Genomic DNA, 14,425 nt, shown 5'->3' on the forward strand with positions numbered 1-14,425 from the left:
TACCATTAAGCATGGCCTCAAAATGAAACATATTGCTTAGCTGGGAAAAAGAGAATGTCTTGGCTTGGAAAGGAGTTTATACATCTGGGGGGCAAGGGTAAACATTTGGGTTAGACACAGTAACAAATGAAAGGAAAAACTGGTCAGCCTTGCCTTTTTTTCTCTCCATTTCACAATTCCAGGATGAATGGATGTCTCAAAGAACTGAGAAATTGGGAAGAAAAATAAGGACAGGACAGCGAAGGCAGACGCAGGAGATAATGAACCTTTGGAATTCACTGCTGCAGGACAGATAATCAAAATCTCATGATAAAGTTTTCGAGGAGAAATAAAAGCGAAATACATTTTATGACCGCTACAGTCTTTTGGCTAAGATAAAGGTAACCAGATCCCAGGCATCGAGATAGAAAATGATGTGTTAGAGGTATCAGTAGGAAATGACTTCCCCTGTGTGCTGTGCTGCTCTGCTGGCTGTGCCTCCTCTGTTTTTGTTTCCACTTGCTGGAGGCATGGAGGAACAGCTATTGCTATAGGCAACATCCCAGACCCGCAGCTGGGAAGGGGATACCTTACGCCACTCTGCTCAGCTCCCAGAGCATCTCCCTACCCTACCAGGTCCTCAGGAGGGGACCAGGATCTTCCAGGACCTGGTGGAGCCTGGCACAGGGAATCTGGGGTCTGCCCATGGAACTGAGAAGGGATGCCTGGACTTCATTTAGGGCAGATTGGGTTCTAGCAAGGGAAACTGGTCCGGAGGGTGTGATATATATGCTACATAATCCACTGTGCTTGTTTATGGGATCATAAAACTCCCCTGGCTGGCACTTCCATTTGGCACCCACCAGAAAGCTTCTCCCTTGGGCAAAAAAAGGTTAAAATGGGATTTATTTTTAAGAGCCATGATGGCATTTTGCTGGGGTTTTATACAGGCTAATAGCAATGAAAGAGGTGATTTTAAAGCTGGACTGATGTATACCTACTGCATTTAAGTCCACTTAGAACATGAAAGGAGGGCTGGAACAGAACCAATAACTGTTCTCAAATCCAGATGAATTTTACAGAGTAATTTTCTTCTAGAAACTTGACTTCCTTCCGGGGTTGATTTTGCCTTTTATGTGACTGCATTCTGGTTGCTTTATTTCCAGCTTCCCCGCATTTTGGACCGCTGTTGGCAAGAAGGAGGAAACTCTTTCTTACTGAAACTTTTATTAAGCAGTTATTAGTGTTTCCTTCTGATACTGAGTGGCTTTTCTGTGTAGTGCCTTTAATGTACTGCTGCTGGAGAGGCAGAGGGCCTAAAGCATCACAGAACCATAGAATAAAATCGTAGAATCAACTGATCAAGTCTCCAGGGCTGCCAAGGCCACCATTAAAACATGCAACTGAGGGCTTCATCTACATGGTTTGTGAACACTTCCAGGAATGGTGACTCCACCACTGCCCTGGGAAGCTTGTTTCAATGCCTGAGCATTCCTTTCAGCATGGTCTTGTAAAAATAGGTGGGGTTGCTCTGATGGAATCACAGAGGGGATGACTCACTATGGGAATAACAAAATCCTCTGTTCGGGTTCTATCTGTACTTGCACCTGAATATGCAACTTGAACTAAGATACACTGAGCCTGTCCTCAACAGTTTGCTTTTGGGTCGCACCTGAAAAAGGTGTAATCATACTCTTGTCAGATATAGGAAATACCTGTGGGTGATCTTTCTGCACTGAGAAGTGAATCACCTTCATATTCATTCACTGCTGCTTGTTCTCAGCCTCTGTGCCCTGTGCAAGCTCAATCCAGCGTGGGCGTGCGAATGCTTCTCTCATCGGCAGTTGCACATTAGAGCAGGAGGTCAGCACTTCTGCACGTCATGTCACCTTTAATCAGCTGCTGGGGGATTAATTGCAGACCAGCTCTCTGCAGATCTCTCTGTTGGTGTGGCCTGGAAAATCACAACTAGCCCGTGATAACTCCCTCTGTAAACAGATTACGGCTGGACCTTGGTGTAAAGGTGAAGTAACCTATGAAATCCGTGATGCCAATGGAAGTGAAAGCAAACTTGATGTCTTTCCATGCGAGAAGAACCCATGTGAGACTGCAGGAAGCAGCTCCAAGAGGCAGCACTTAAATTAACGGGTGACCTGGTGAGAGGTTAGAGCAGACTAGAAGAGGGTCACAGCAGTCCTGCCAACCCCAATCCCCAAATGTATGTTTCCACCAGGTCCCTCACCCTGGCTGGCCACATGATAAAGAAGTTTGGGGAACTATGGTAGAAAACAACCCCTTTTTTTACTGGAAGAATTAATTCTCTACAGTTTGACTTCCCTGGGGACAAGAAGAGGCAGACAGGGATGTGATGGAGGGAGTGTGGGAGACTGGCACTTCAACTTCAAGCAGCTTGCTCAGAGTGCCCGGCTCCAGCACAGCATCAGATGCTTAAAAATGGGCTTCGGGAAAGCCAGCATAGCAGGCAGGACCTGCCTGCTCTAACCCATAGGAAACCCCCAGGAAGGGACCATCCTGACCTTGCTGCTCCTCGGAACACAGCCTCCCTTCCCAGGGTTGTGGACGGGAGTTCTTCTCAGCTGCTATTTATCATCCAGACCCTTCTTTAGGATTTATGTATCTGCAGCTTTTCATGAAAGTAGAAAGGGGGATGAGGAAAGGGAAAAAGGAAAGGTCACCCCTCTCTCTGTAACGGAAGGATGCAGATCTCTAAGCCAGGCAGTCAAGAAAGAGGGAAAACAGGAATCAGTGTTTTCAGGTCCCCTCTGTCTGAAGGGACTTGAAGGACTACAAAGCATTTGGGAGAGTGCAAAAGGTCTCTGTACTTGAATCCATCAGCTTCACATGATCTAATGTGTTTCATCAGAACAGTTGAAGGAAAGACATGGAGTGCAAACACGCCAGTGTGAGAAATCATAGAACCAGAATGGTTTGAGTTGGAAAGGACCTTGAGATCATCTAGTTCCAACTCCTCCAGCTCAGTGGCTGTTGTATTGGAGTTGGAAGCCTTGGGCTTTGACTCCAACATATGGACCTGTTCTAATGGGACCCCTTTGACTGTAACATATGGTCATTTATCAGGACACACAGAAACCCTCCCGTGAGTTTTCAGACCACCCCCACACAGCACTGTTAGGGGGATTTTGCTTCAGAGTAATTTTAGCATGCCCAGCTGACTCCATTCCCATCGGGATACCTGCTTGTGCACCCTGAGAGCTCTCCACAGGCGGTCAGGACCAGGCAATTCCCTCCAAAAACACACCCTGGCCCAAACTCAGATACTGAGGGACAAGGATTCGAATGCTCGGCAAGTGGCACAGCGTTACTGACACAGGTACTCGGTAACGCGTAAAACAAGAGAGGAAATGCCTAGGGCTGACCAGCTCCCGTCCTCTATTCACCCACGGTTTGGTTCCCAGCCGTTGCTCGCTCCTTGCTCGCATGGAGCTGGAGGGAGAGCCACGTCCCGGGGGTGCCTCGCGGGGGGGGTCAGCAGGTGGCGACAGAGAACAGGCTTTGGGGCCGGGGGTCGGCGGGGGTTGCGCGGTTCTCGGCGGGAGCTTCCAGCGGCGTTGAAATCGTTCTTGTTACGGGTACTCCTAAAGACAGTGGAAGCTGTAAAAAGTTTGTTCTTCTTTTTACGCATTACATCTATATATTACATAGATCTGTATGGCCGCCCGCAGCTCGACGGGGAGCCCGGAGGGACGGGGACAGCCCAAAGAGCAGCCTGTGCCCGAGAGTGGGGCCGGGGAGCTGCGGTACCTCAGGGTCAGCCCTTGTATTTTCTCCTTGTAAGAACTCGAATATGTATATGTGTGTATATATACACATATATATATTCGAATATATAGATATGTATATATACACTCCTTTGTCAGAGTGTATATATATACATATTTATATATACACGTATATTCACCTCCTTTGTCGGCCTCGGGGGGAAAAAAGAAATGGGGAAAAAAAGAAAAAAAAAAAGAAGGGAGAAAAAAAAAGAGGAAAAAAAGAGGAAAAAAAGAAAAAGAAAAAAGGGGGAAAAGAGGAAAAAATGGGGAAAAAAGTCTTTCGAGACTCCATTACAAAAGGAAAAAAAAATAATAAAAAGGAGGCATCGCTCCTGCTGCACAGTTCATTCGCCTCCTTCTCGAGTCCCTCGGAAAGCAAGATTAAAGGGGAAAGTCGCAGCTGTATATTTATGTTTTCATTGCTAGAAGGGAATTGATTTCCTTGCATTTATTTTTGTAGTTGCAATACACAAGGGCGGATTTGCGTCACCAAAGCAACTTGCTGGTCGAGATAAAGTTGCACAAATATTGAAAAGGGAAGTGCTCGCGCTCATTATGAAGTTTTTCTCCGGAAGAAATAAGGATTTCTGCTGTATCCTAAAATACTAAAGCCGCTTCTATTTTGGGACAAATCTCGCAGGCACATCCGCTCATTTAGTCCGAGTTGGGACCTCTCAAAAAACAGGAGATGACCTGGACTGCAGCGAGCCCCGGGCTTCCTGCAGCCTTCTCCCTCCTTGCTCGGGGAGGAGGGGCCGCCTCCTCCGCGGCCTCGCAGCCCCACTCCTCCCTGGGAGGGACACCTCGAGGAGCGGGGACCCCGACAGAGGGAGAGGACGGGGCTGGGGTAATGCAGGTGCTCCTGGTTTCGCCCAGCGGAGGATGCGCGGGGTGCTGAGCCGGGTGCGGCCCCGGAAAGGCAGCTGCGCCCGGGGTCCCTGCTCCGCAGCTCCCTCGCCCCGGGGGAGGGAGTCAAGTGCTTCATTGCGACGTGCTGAGTGTTTCCTTTCGGGTTATTTCAGTCCCCTCGAGGTGACAGCGCCGAAGGAGCGCTGCTCTGCGCGCCGACCAGCTGGGTCCCGGGCACCAGCACCCGCCAACGGGCGCTTCGCTCAGCAGCGGGGCCAGCGCAGCAGTGAAATAAACTCCTAAAATAAAAGAAAACCACCTTGTTTGGGGGTACTTTTGGTGTTGTGTCGTTTCTCCCACCATCCCCCGACGGCCTGACTAGCAGGGATCTCGGTACCGGTGGCAGTTGCAGAGCTGACTCCTCTGTCCCCAACCCTGCCGGCCGGGATCATGTCAGTGGAAATGATACAGGGAACCGGAGTCGTTCGATCCGGTTTGAGAGCGAGAGGCTGGAGCCCTGCTCGTCACGGCGGGGAGGACAAGAATGGGGCAAGGGAAAGGGGGTTTCCGCTGTCTAAGCAGGAAGACCTCAAACTTAATCAACCAAGGTTCGCCTTCGGTTTTGGGACACATCTTGGCAGGCAGGCCAATCTTTATTTTTCGGTTTCGTGTCGTTAATATAAAGCAAAGCGAAGCGCTGCCGGGAAATCGGCCCAAGAAGCGCATCCCCCTCGCCCCCAGGTGGATTCAGTATTCACACAGGAGCTACGGCGTTGTACTTCACGGGAAAAGAAATAGTTTCCCTTTGTGGTTCCCCGAAATCCTTCAGAATTTGGGAAACTATTTGAGAAAATAATAATAATAATTTTTTTTTTGTAACAAAATCAAAATAAACTGCAATCGTCTGACCTGGGAGCCTGCTCAAAACGGCAGCGACTGGTTTACGTGCAAGAAAACTAAAGGAATGTTGTGCTTCAGAACGAGGTCGGGACAAATGTGGATACTAAAAGGGAGAGAAAAAAGGGCAAAAGACGCTTTCATCAATTTCTCCCTAAATTATTGCAGTGGATATAGGTAATAATTGCATTCTAAAGGGAAAAATGGGGGTGATTCAGTTATCAGTAGTTTGCAAAATTACAAATGGTTTTCCAGGTGAACTTGGTGTGGAAACAGATGCAGCCTCTCGGCTGGAGAACACGGAAAATAGCTGTAGAACTACATTATGGACAAACCACTATTGATTGATTAATTAATTAGTCGCTGCTAATGAAGGATCCAGCGTGTTCTGGGCCCGACATAGCTCAGAGCTCTCACAAACTCATACGTTGCGTGCCTCAGCACAGAATCGTTTTCTTCCAGACTATCCCAGGCTCATTTACCCGGGAAGGAAACGCATTTCCTCGGGAATCATTTCCAGGAGGACCGAACTGCTTCCAATCGCCAAGAACTGGTCTGCGCGTTTCTTTCAAAAGGTTGGAAATCGCTGCAGCAAAAGCAGAGACATTTTTGGGGGTGGTGGGTGTAAAAGTCAAGAGTGGAATTTGAGAGGGAGTACCCTGAGGGGCAAATCAGTTCGGGACAGGGCGTGCGTCCCGTGCCCACGCCCCGGCTCTTCATGGGCGTGTTCTGCAGGCGGTGCTGCCCGGCCGAGCCGATCGCCCATTGGAGGCGGGGAGAGAGCGAAGGCTGATCCGGAGCCGGGAGTGTCGCTGCCAGAGAAAGTTTTAGGGAGGGGTAAATAATACCCCCCCCTCCCCCCCGCGGTGCGAGGAAAGGGGGTTTGGTTTGAGTTTGTTTTGTTTGCGCTGCTCCTCGTCCGCTCGCTCTCTCCGTCTCGCCGTGGGTTTTGGGGACTTTTTTCTTTTTCTTGCTGTTTTGGTTTTGGGTGGTGGTGGTTGCCCCTCCGGCAAGTGCTACTCCGCCAGCCGCCCCCCCCCCCCCCCCTCCATGAGCCCGGGGCAGCGGGCAGCTCCTCGGCGCGCACCCGGGAGCTGAACAGCGAAACGCCGCGTCCCCTCCCCGGGCAGGATGTACACGGCCGGGTTGGCTCCTTTCTACGCCTCCAACTTCAGCCTGTGGTCAGCGGCTTATTGCTCGGCATCGGGGCCGGCAGCCGGCGGCTGCTTCCCGCTGGACACCGCGGCGGGGAAGAAGCCGTCCTTCTGCATCGCAGACATTCTTCACGCCGGAGGAGAGGCGGCGGGGGGACCCACCGACAGCCTGCCCGGAGCTCCCGGTACTGGGATGCCGGCGGCCCTGGGAGCCGTCCACCACGGCGGTCCCTTCCATGCCACCGCCTCCCCGCTCCGGCCCACTCCCGTCGTGGCCCCCGACGCCCCGGCCGCCGCCTTCCCGCCGCGCCTCTCGCCGCTCTCCGCCGCCTACCACCCGCACCACCGGCCCCCGCACCACCGGTCCCCCGCTGCGGCGGCGGCTGGCGGCGGTGGCGGCCCGGCCCCAGCACGGCTGCCCGGCGCCCACACGCCCGGTTCGGCGCCGGCTCCCGCCAGCAAGGACCTGAAATTCGGCATCGACCGCATCTTATCGGCGGAGTTTGACCCCAAAGTCAAGGAAGGCAACACGCTGAGAGGTAGAGAAACCGCCTTGACCGCTTTCCGTGCTCCTTTATTTATACTCTAATAGTATTATTCGTGAAAGTTTTAAAACTTTATGATCTAGCCGAGAAAAGAGTTATTTGGGGGTTAAAAAAGAAGCTTTATAAATCCAAGCCTCTAATAGAGCTCCCCAAACAGCCCGGCCCCGCTCAGGCAGCACTTGCGCCGTTGGCACACATAGCGATAGCGGGAACATCGAGATCGGAACGGCCTCACTTCCCTAAGCGAGCCCGGGGTTTTTGCCTCCGAGGGCACAGCCTGTTTTAACGGCTTTCGCTGCAATATCCCCCCCCTTTCTCTCTCCGGGGCGTATAAACATACTGGTCAAGGGAGCGAATCCACCGGAGGATGCCGGATCGCCGGGGCACGGCCGCCTCTCCTAGGAGAGCCCCGGGGCACAGAGGCGGCTGCCCGGTCTCCCCAAGCCGCTCCGCCCGGGGTTGCCGGGTTGTGTCGGTTTCGACCGCGGTGTAACAGAGCTCTCCTTGTTCCTGTGCCCACAGATCTGACCTCCTTATTAACTACCAGCCGCCAAACTGGGGTTCATCTCCCCACCTTGCAGCCTTCCGCCGGCCAGTTCTTCGCGTCTCTAGACCCCATTAACGAGGCCTCTGCTATTCTGGGTCCCTTAAACACAAACCCAAGGAGCTCAGTTCAGCACCAGTTTCAAGATACTTTTCCAGGTACATCTCGTCCCTCGTCAACACTCCCTCCCGCGGCACAGGGACCTCCGCCCGGAGAAGCCCGGCCCCGGAGGGATCGGGTGTTTAATAGCGAGGCTCTGATTTTGGGCGAAAGCCGGGCTGCGTGGGGGGGGAGGAAGAGCCGATTAGGGTCTGACACAAAGCACCGTCCCATTTAGAACAAAAATAATAACCTGCGCTGAGAGAAAAGGGGTAGGGAGGGGGGAGAGGAAAACATTCCGGTCCCAAACCGCTTCACCCTTGCCCTAGGAAGCACATGCTACCCGGACCCAGCTGTGCCGGCCCGGGCCTTGCCAGCACCGCAGGCCAGCTGTTATTTTGATCGATTTAAGGCCCCCTTTCAGGCACCGACATTAATAACGCTGTCTCCTTCTCCCTCTCTCTTTCTCCTCCTGCTTTTCTCCCCCCCCCCCCCCCCCCTTCCCCCAACAGGTCCGTACGCAGTTTTAACCAAGGACACGCTGCCCCAGACATACAAGAGGAAACGCTCCTGGTCCAGGGCTGTTTTTTCCAACCTGCAGAGGAAAGGCTTAGAAAAACGGTTCGAAATCCAGAAATACGTCACCAAACCGGACCGAAAGCAACTGGCGGCGATGCTGGGACTGACGGATGCTCAAGTAAGAACGGCCTCGGCTTTATTTCAAAACTTTACTTCCAGTTTATAGGGATACTGGGGGACGTGGGGGTGGTGGTAGTGTGTGTTTGCAAAGCGTTTTTTCCTTTCTTAATCCCTAGTGGGGTGGATGAGGAGGGGGGCTTCCCCCCGAGGATCTCCTGCTCGCAGGGCTCGCTGCGTTTCGCGGCCCGGTGCAGAGGTTTCGCCTTTGCTTTGGGCCACGGCCGAGGCAGATGATCATCAGTGTGTGCTTTACTGAAGTGCAACTCGCTCTAGGAGGCAGTTTAGGTCAAAGGAAGTAGAAGCGAACACACTATTTTTAATGTGTGTCGTTTCCACACCCCCCCCCCCCCCCCCCCCCCGTTTTATTCCTTTTTTCTTTTTCGTTCTAAATCTCTCCCCGCATTGTGAAATCCTTAGTTCTGGGGAAGTGAAAAGTCTTCTTCAAACGGAATCATTAAACGCCACTCTGTAATGATTCCACTTTTGACGGCCCGCAGCGCACAGAATTGTATAACGCTGTGGTTTCTTGAGCAAGAGCTGGTTTCCTGGAAGAAGGAGAGAGAAAAGACAAAAACAAACAAACGAAAAGAACCCCAACCCAAAACACCAGCTCGGAGGGGGGTGTAGGTGGTAAATATAAACTAAAGCCACCTCTGCCGCTCACGGGTGCGGGCAGAGGGAGCTGAGGCCGGCGCCCCCTTTTTTTCCCCGCGCTGCCTGTCCCCGGTGGAAGGCTTTGCGGCCGGGAGGTGCGCGGAGCGGTGCGCGGAGCGCGGTGCTGGCCGTGCCACCCAACTGAGGGCGGTGCGGCCGCAGGTGAAGGTGTGGTTCCAGAACCGGCGGATGAAGTGGCGACATTCCAAGGAAGCGCAAGCCCAGAAGGACAAGGACCCGCCGCCGGAGCCGGAGGCCCAACAAGCCGCCGCCCAGCCTGTCGCCGCCGGGGACCCCGAGTGCAGCCCCAGCCGCTCCGAGGGCGACAGTGACAGCAGCGACGCCGACTCTCTCGACATGACCCCCAGCGACACGGAACGGACTGAGGGTGCCGAGCGGAGCCTGCCCACCGCCGGGCTCGGCAAGTCCTCCGGCAGCACCGGCCTCCCCTCCCCGCCGCAACCAGCCGCTGCTGCTGCCAGCCCGGAGCCGCGGAGCGGCCTATAGACGGGGCGGCCTCCGCGCCCGGACCTGCGCGCTAATTTATCTCCCTTCATCCCCCCCGGGAGAGCGGTAAGGCCGGCCCGGCACCGGCACCATCACCGGCCCGGGGCGAGGGGCCGAGGATGCGGGAACCGCAGCCCTGGGAGGGCGGTGCGGAGGGCGGCCTCTCTCCCTCCGCGCTGCTCGCAGGAGAGCGGGATTTCTTTATTCCCCACTTATAATTTTTATTCTCCGTCTCCTGGCCCTTGTCCTCTCCAGGGAAATCCGAGTGAGGGACTCTGAGAACGTGCTCTGAAATCCCTCTCTTTTCCACCTCTCCCCCCCCACCCCAAACCAATTTACAATGTGAAGTATTTTGCCAACGTCCTCATCGGTTGCAACGTGTTGCTTCGAATAATCCGGCCAAGAAATACTGCACTGACAAAATATAGAAATATATATATATATATATCCTGTAAATAAAATGTTTGCTATGGTTTGTAACCACGCCAGTTTGTTGACCGGGATGCAGAGAGGAATGCTGAGGCTGCCCTGGCTCCTTCACCCCTCTCCAAAGGCAGCCGCTGTCTCTCCCACCGGGAACACAACACACACCCCCAACCCCCACCCTGAGGCAGCCAGCTTGTTTTTTTTTGTCCCTTTCCCCCCTTCCTTTTCGAATGGAGGCGATGACAAGAACTGGATTTGATGTACTGAAATTGTGCCCCCGGTGCGAAAGTTGCCAGTAACGGTTTGAGATGCGCATGTCTGTATGCGGATCTTGCGAGGCGGTTTTGGGGGGTTTAAGGCAGGACGGGATCGCACCGTCTGACGGCTGGGGTGCTGCGGAGACCCGCGGGGCTGGTTTTGTGGTGGGGGTTTGTCTGTGAGTTTGCTTTGCCTTGGTGTCGTTCCGATTTGCCGCGCACCTCTCTGCAAGCCCCCGCGGCGGCGTGGGGAAGAAGTGCTCTATGACGTCACATGGGTGCGCTATGACGTCACGCAGGCGCAGAATATCGTGTCAGCATGGTTCCCCTCCTCTCTCGACGGGGCTCCCGGAGGGTCCAGGCCGGACTCCGCTAGGGCTCATCGTCGGCTTCGCTCCTCGATGAAGCGGTGTTTGGTGCTCTGCTCCTCCCGAGTCACCGGAGAGGACGGGGGGGAGGGAGGGGAGACCGCTTCTTGTTCAGCCTGCTTCTCCCTCCTCCCTTACCAGGCAGCGTCGATTAAAGCGAAAGCCGCAGCGGTGAGGACCCCCGTCCTTGCCCACTGTTTTGTGCCTCAGGGCTTTTTGCGAGGCCCTAACGGTAGCAGTTATGTTTCCACACACCCGAGGGGCTGCGGAGGCCTTATCCTGTCCCGAGAGATCGGGGCGAGGGCAGGCGAAGAGAAGCCGCTCCCCCTCCTCTGGGTCGATGGGCGCTGAGTCTGTGACACCGCTGGAAAGAAAGAGGGGACGGAGAAACAAGGCGTAGGACCGATAGGTTCTCTGGGGCTGGGGGCGGTTTGCCGGGGAGGACGCTATCCTCGGGGACACGCCTGCTAGCAGGTAACTCCAGTAGGAATAAACACCTGCTGAAGGCACAGGAAATACAGTATCCCCCCGCCACAAATACCAGGGAGAAGGAGCTGGGGCGAACGGCAAGCCAAGAGGCTGCTTTGCTGGGGGAAAAGGGGACGGTAAAGTTTGAAATAAGGTGTAACCGAGCGGGTAGAGCCATGACGGGCAGGTTCATCTCCAGAAGGGCCGCGCACAAAGCTCTGTTGCGCACCCAGATGAGCCAGCGCCCGCGCAGGGCAGCGCCCCAGTGGTGCTGAGCCCGTCCGAGCCCCGCTGGGGCAAGGAAGAGGGGAGACGAGTTGAGAAGGGGCTTGCGAATTGGTTTTGCCTTTAAAACGCTGTCAGGGAGGAAACGGGGGTGTCACGGCTTTTCGGGGTGCAGAACGGGCCACGCCGTTGGCTTCCAGCCCAGAAAGCGTTTGTTCCTCGGGATGCTGCTGTGCCCGTCAACGCGGGGATCGCTATGGGATTGGTTGTAACTTCCCCCGAGAGTAAAGAAACCCATGGGATAGATGTCTGGCGAAACACGGCTGGTCCTCCTCCGACAAACCACCGTGATGTGGTGTACGGACAAGCAGGAATTTGTTTGTTTGTTGGTTTTGTTTTCCTCTCCCCTTCCGTGCGGGAGAGAGGGGTTTGAGGTGGCTGTTAACAGATGAGAAAGGAAAAGCGCGTCGGGAAAGAGTTTCTTTTCCCCTGGGTTAGAAGAATCTGCGCCTCTTCCAAGCACAGGGCTCCCCCTTCACCTCCCTGAATAACAGGAGAGCAATGCCCGGCTGGAGCCCGGGTGGGGGGGGGGGGTGGGGGGAGAGCAGGAGCAGCACCTTTATGGCACCTTTTGAAGGTAACGCTGCAAAAGGGGGTAAAAAATAGCACTGTTAGGACTCAGCAGGCTACGGGGGAAGATTCTCAGATCCGAATGAAGGAGTTCGGATGAAATTCCTTCGCCCTGCAGCCCATTTTGCTTCCCTGCCTCTCCACCTCCAGGTTTTGGTGCTCCGCGTGCCTCGGGCTGCTGCTGGGAGGTGGGGTTTTACAGTGATAGGGAAAAGATAATCTCTCCCCTCCATTGCTGCCGTTGTGCACTTCCTCGGGCAGGTAGAGGAAACCCGTGAAAGCGAGTTTTGGGAAAGATGCGCAGATGGGGGGATTTGTGCCCGTCTCGACAGGGGGTTTTCGCTGTCCTGCGCGGCTGCAGTTACTACTCAATTTCTGCGGACAAAAAGTCGTAACAGTGTCGAGACTGCAGGCAGCTCGATCGCCGTTCATCGGCGAAATCGACCTGGCAATAGCCAACGCACCCCACCCAACCAGAACAGGTCCAAAACCTCCTGGGGTGCCCTTTTTGTGTTTGCTTTACTACCAACTGATAACGGGAAAGGCTTTTGACTCCGGTGATTTCTGAAGGAGCCCACGGTTCCCCCACCGATCCAATTCCTCGACAGTCTTTCAACGAGGGGGTTGCAGATTTTCTTTGCCCCCCTCCCCCAAACCCGTTGTGTCTCTTTCCAGACCCTTGGCAGCCGATTTCAGATCCCTTGGGTTGGACACCCCCCGCCGACACGAGTCTGTGCTGGAGCAGCACCCCCTCCTCTTAGGGCCGATAGGGGCTTCCCCGGCGTTGCCCTCGAAGTCCGCTGCTCACGCCAGGCCAAGGCTCTCCGGCACAAACCCGCTCTGCTTTCCCTCCCCGACTGCCGGGCACAGATTTTTCGAGCTTATTAGAAATTAGTTGTACGGGAGACCAAGAAACAGGAGCGATACGCAAAGAACCGAGGCTTCCCTGCCTCCTTCCTGCATGGCATGTGTGGGGAATGGGGCTAATACTGAAACAGGAGGCCGCCCCGACGTCCCAGCCCCGTCAGGAACATTCACACCCGCTGGGATGCACAGCCGGGGTGGTCAGAGCCAGCTCCTGCCAAGCTCCATCCCGGGGAGTAGTTCCCCAATAACCCTCCTTTCCCGGACTCTGTGTTAAGGTGTCCAACGAGATCCTTTTCCCCTCCCCTGATTTCTTCACAGAAACCTCCCACCTCCAAAGAAACTGGAGTCAAACTCAGAAATCACCGCCACGTTGGAAGAAAAAAAAAACAACAAAACACAATAATAAACCAAATCAGACGCGATATTTTGAGCGATTTACGGTGCAATAAGGGCCGGGCGAGGAGCTTACTGTGGGGTTTTGGGAAGGGGGGGTTAAAAGGGTCCCCCTCGACTCCCTGGGCCGATGCTGCCCCCCCTGCAGAGTCCCCGTCGGCAGCGAAACCCGAGTTCGCCTCCCTCGTTAGGTGAGCTCGGCCCGGCTCCTTAGGAAAATATTTTTGCTTTATTTTAATGTCGGGCTTAAGCTGATGTCTTAAAAAATAATTGTTTTCAGACCCCGTTCCGCTCGGCATCGCCGGTTCACACTCGCAGGCACACACAGCTCTCCCTGCAGTTCATGCCTCGGGACTGCCTGGCGTCGGCAAGACAAACTGCAATCTCCGAAATGTCAACTTTTGCCACAATCTCGACTAAAAAAACCACCCCCTCCTTATTGCTGTTGAGCGCCCATCAGAAATAATGGCTGTTTACACAAAACCTTTATTCACTTTCTTAAATAAACACCAGTGAATTCAAATAAAGCAAACCCTCAGCTATAATTCAAGCACAACGTTTGCTCTGTGTATTCTCGGCTGCGGACCTGGAGAGACTCCTCGGAGAGAAATATGAAGTCTCCTTTCATAGTCCACCTCCATTAACTAAATATTCTAGCTCACCTCGTCAGAGCTTATCCTACCCCAGTGTTCCTTTCCCCCTCTTTATTTGACGTTTTCCCATATCTGAAGCGGAAATGCTTCCTCCCTTTCCTCTGTCCGCTTTTACAAAGGTGAGGTCTGGATGGTTTTCTTTACAAACCACTTCCCTTTGCCTGCTTCCACAGCTCCGGGCTGCTGCTGGGGCTGCCCGGCTTAGCGGAACAGGTCTGGCCGAGGATGCTCGAAGCTCGAGGGGGGACTAAGGGTGCTCAGACGAAGGGGTGAGGAGGTGGATGAGCCCGGCAAGGTGATGCCAAGATCTCGTTTATTCGATAAAGCCGGCTAAAGATTGAGTTCACCAAACCCGTGAGCTCTGGCAGGTAGCGGAAAGCGGCAGGTACCCGCGGAGGAAGCCTGTCT

General features: G+C 54.1%; 1 protein-coding gene across 3 annotated transcripts; it reads left to right on the plus strand.

Moving 5' to 3' along the window:
• The first annotated feature begins 6,246 nt into the window (after positions 1-6,246).
• On the plus strand, positions 6,247-13,914 carry HLX (H2.0 like homeobox). Of its 3 annotated transcripts, none has more exons than XM_062605704.1 (4): positions 6,247-7,221; positions 7,750-7,929; positions 8,383-8,567; positions 13,645-13,914. In XM_062605704.1, exons 1-4 carry the CDS (start codon positions 6,660-6,662, stop codon positions 13,828-13,830), a joined length of 1,113 nt encoding a protein of 370 aa, XP_062461688.1. In that variant the 5' UTR covers positions 6,247-6,659; the 3' UTR covers positions 13,831-13,914. The 3 variants fall into 3 exon arrangements, with proteins under 3 accessions (XP_062461688.1, XP_062461686.1, XP_062461689.1); XM_062605702.1 differs by lacking the exon at positions 13,645-13,914 and adding an exon at positions 9,386-10,210 and having other exon boundaries at positions 6,370-7,221; XM_062605705.1 differs by lacking the exons at positions 7,750-7,929; positions 13,645-13,914 and adding an exon at positions 9,386-10,210 and having other exon boundaries at positions 6,370-7,221.
• Positions 13,915-14,425: the final 511 nt, after the last annotated feature.

This window comes from Pezoporus occidentalis, unplaced genomic scaffold (assembly GCF_034315485.1).
Source record: "Pezoporus occidentalis ecotype Australia unplaced genomic scaffold, CSIRO_AGI_Poc_V1 ctg93, whole genome shotgun sequence".
NCBI classification, from domain to species: domain Eukaryota; kingdom Metazoa; phylum Chordata; class Aves; order Psittaciformes; family Psittacidae; genus Pezoporus; species Pezoporus occidentalis.

Coding starts and splice junctions, on each gene's coding strand:
- HLX (XM_062605702.1), top strand. CDS start 6,660: ATGTACACGGCCGGGTTGGCTCCTTTCTACGCCTCCAACTTCAGCCTG. Junction 7,222..7,749: donor GGAAGGCAACACGCTGAGAG/GTAGAGAAACCG, acceptor CTGTGCCCACAG/ATCTGACCTCCTTATTAACT. Junction 8,568..9,385: donor TGGGACTGACGGATGCTCAA/GTAAGAACGGCC, acceptor GTGCGGCCGCAG/GTGAAGGTGTGGTTCCAGAA.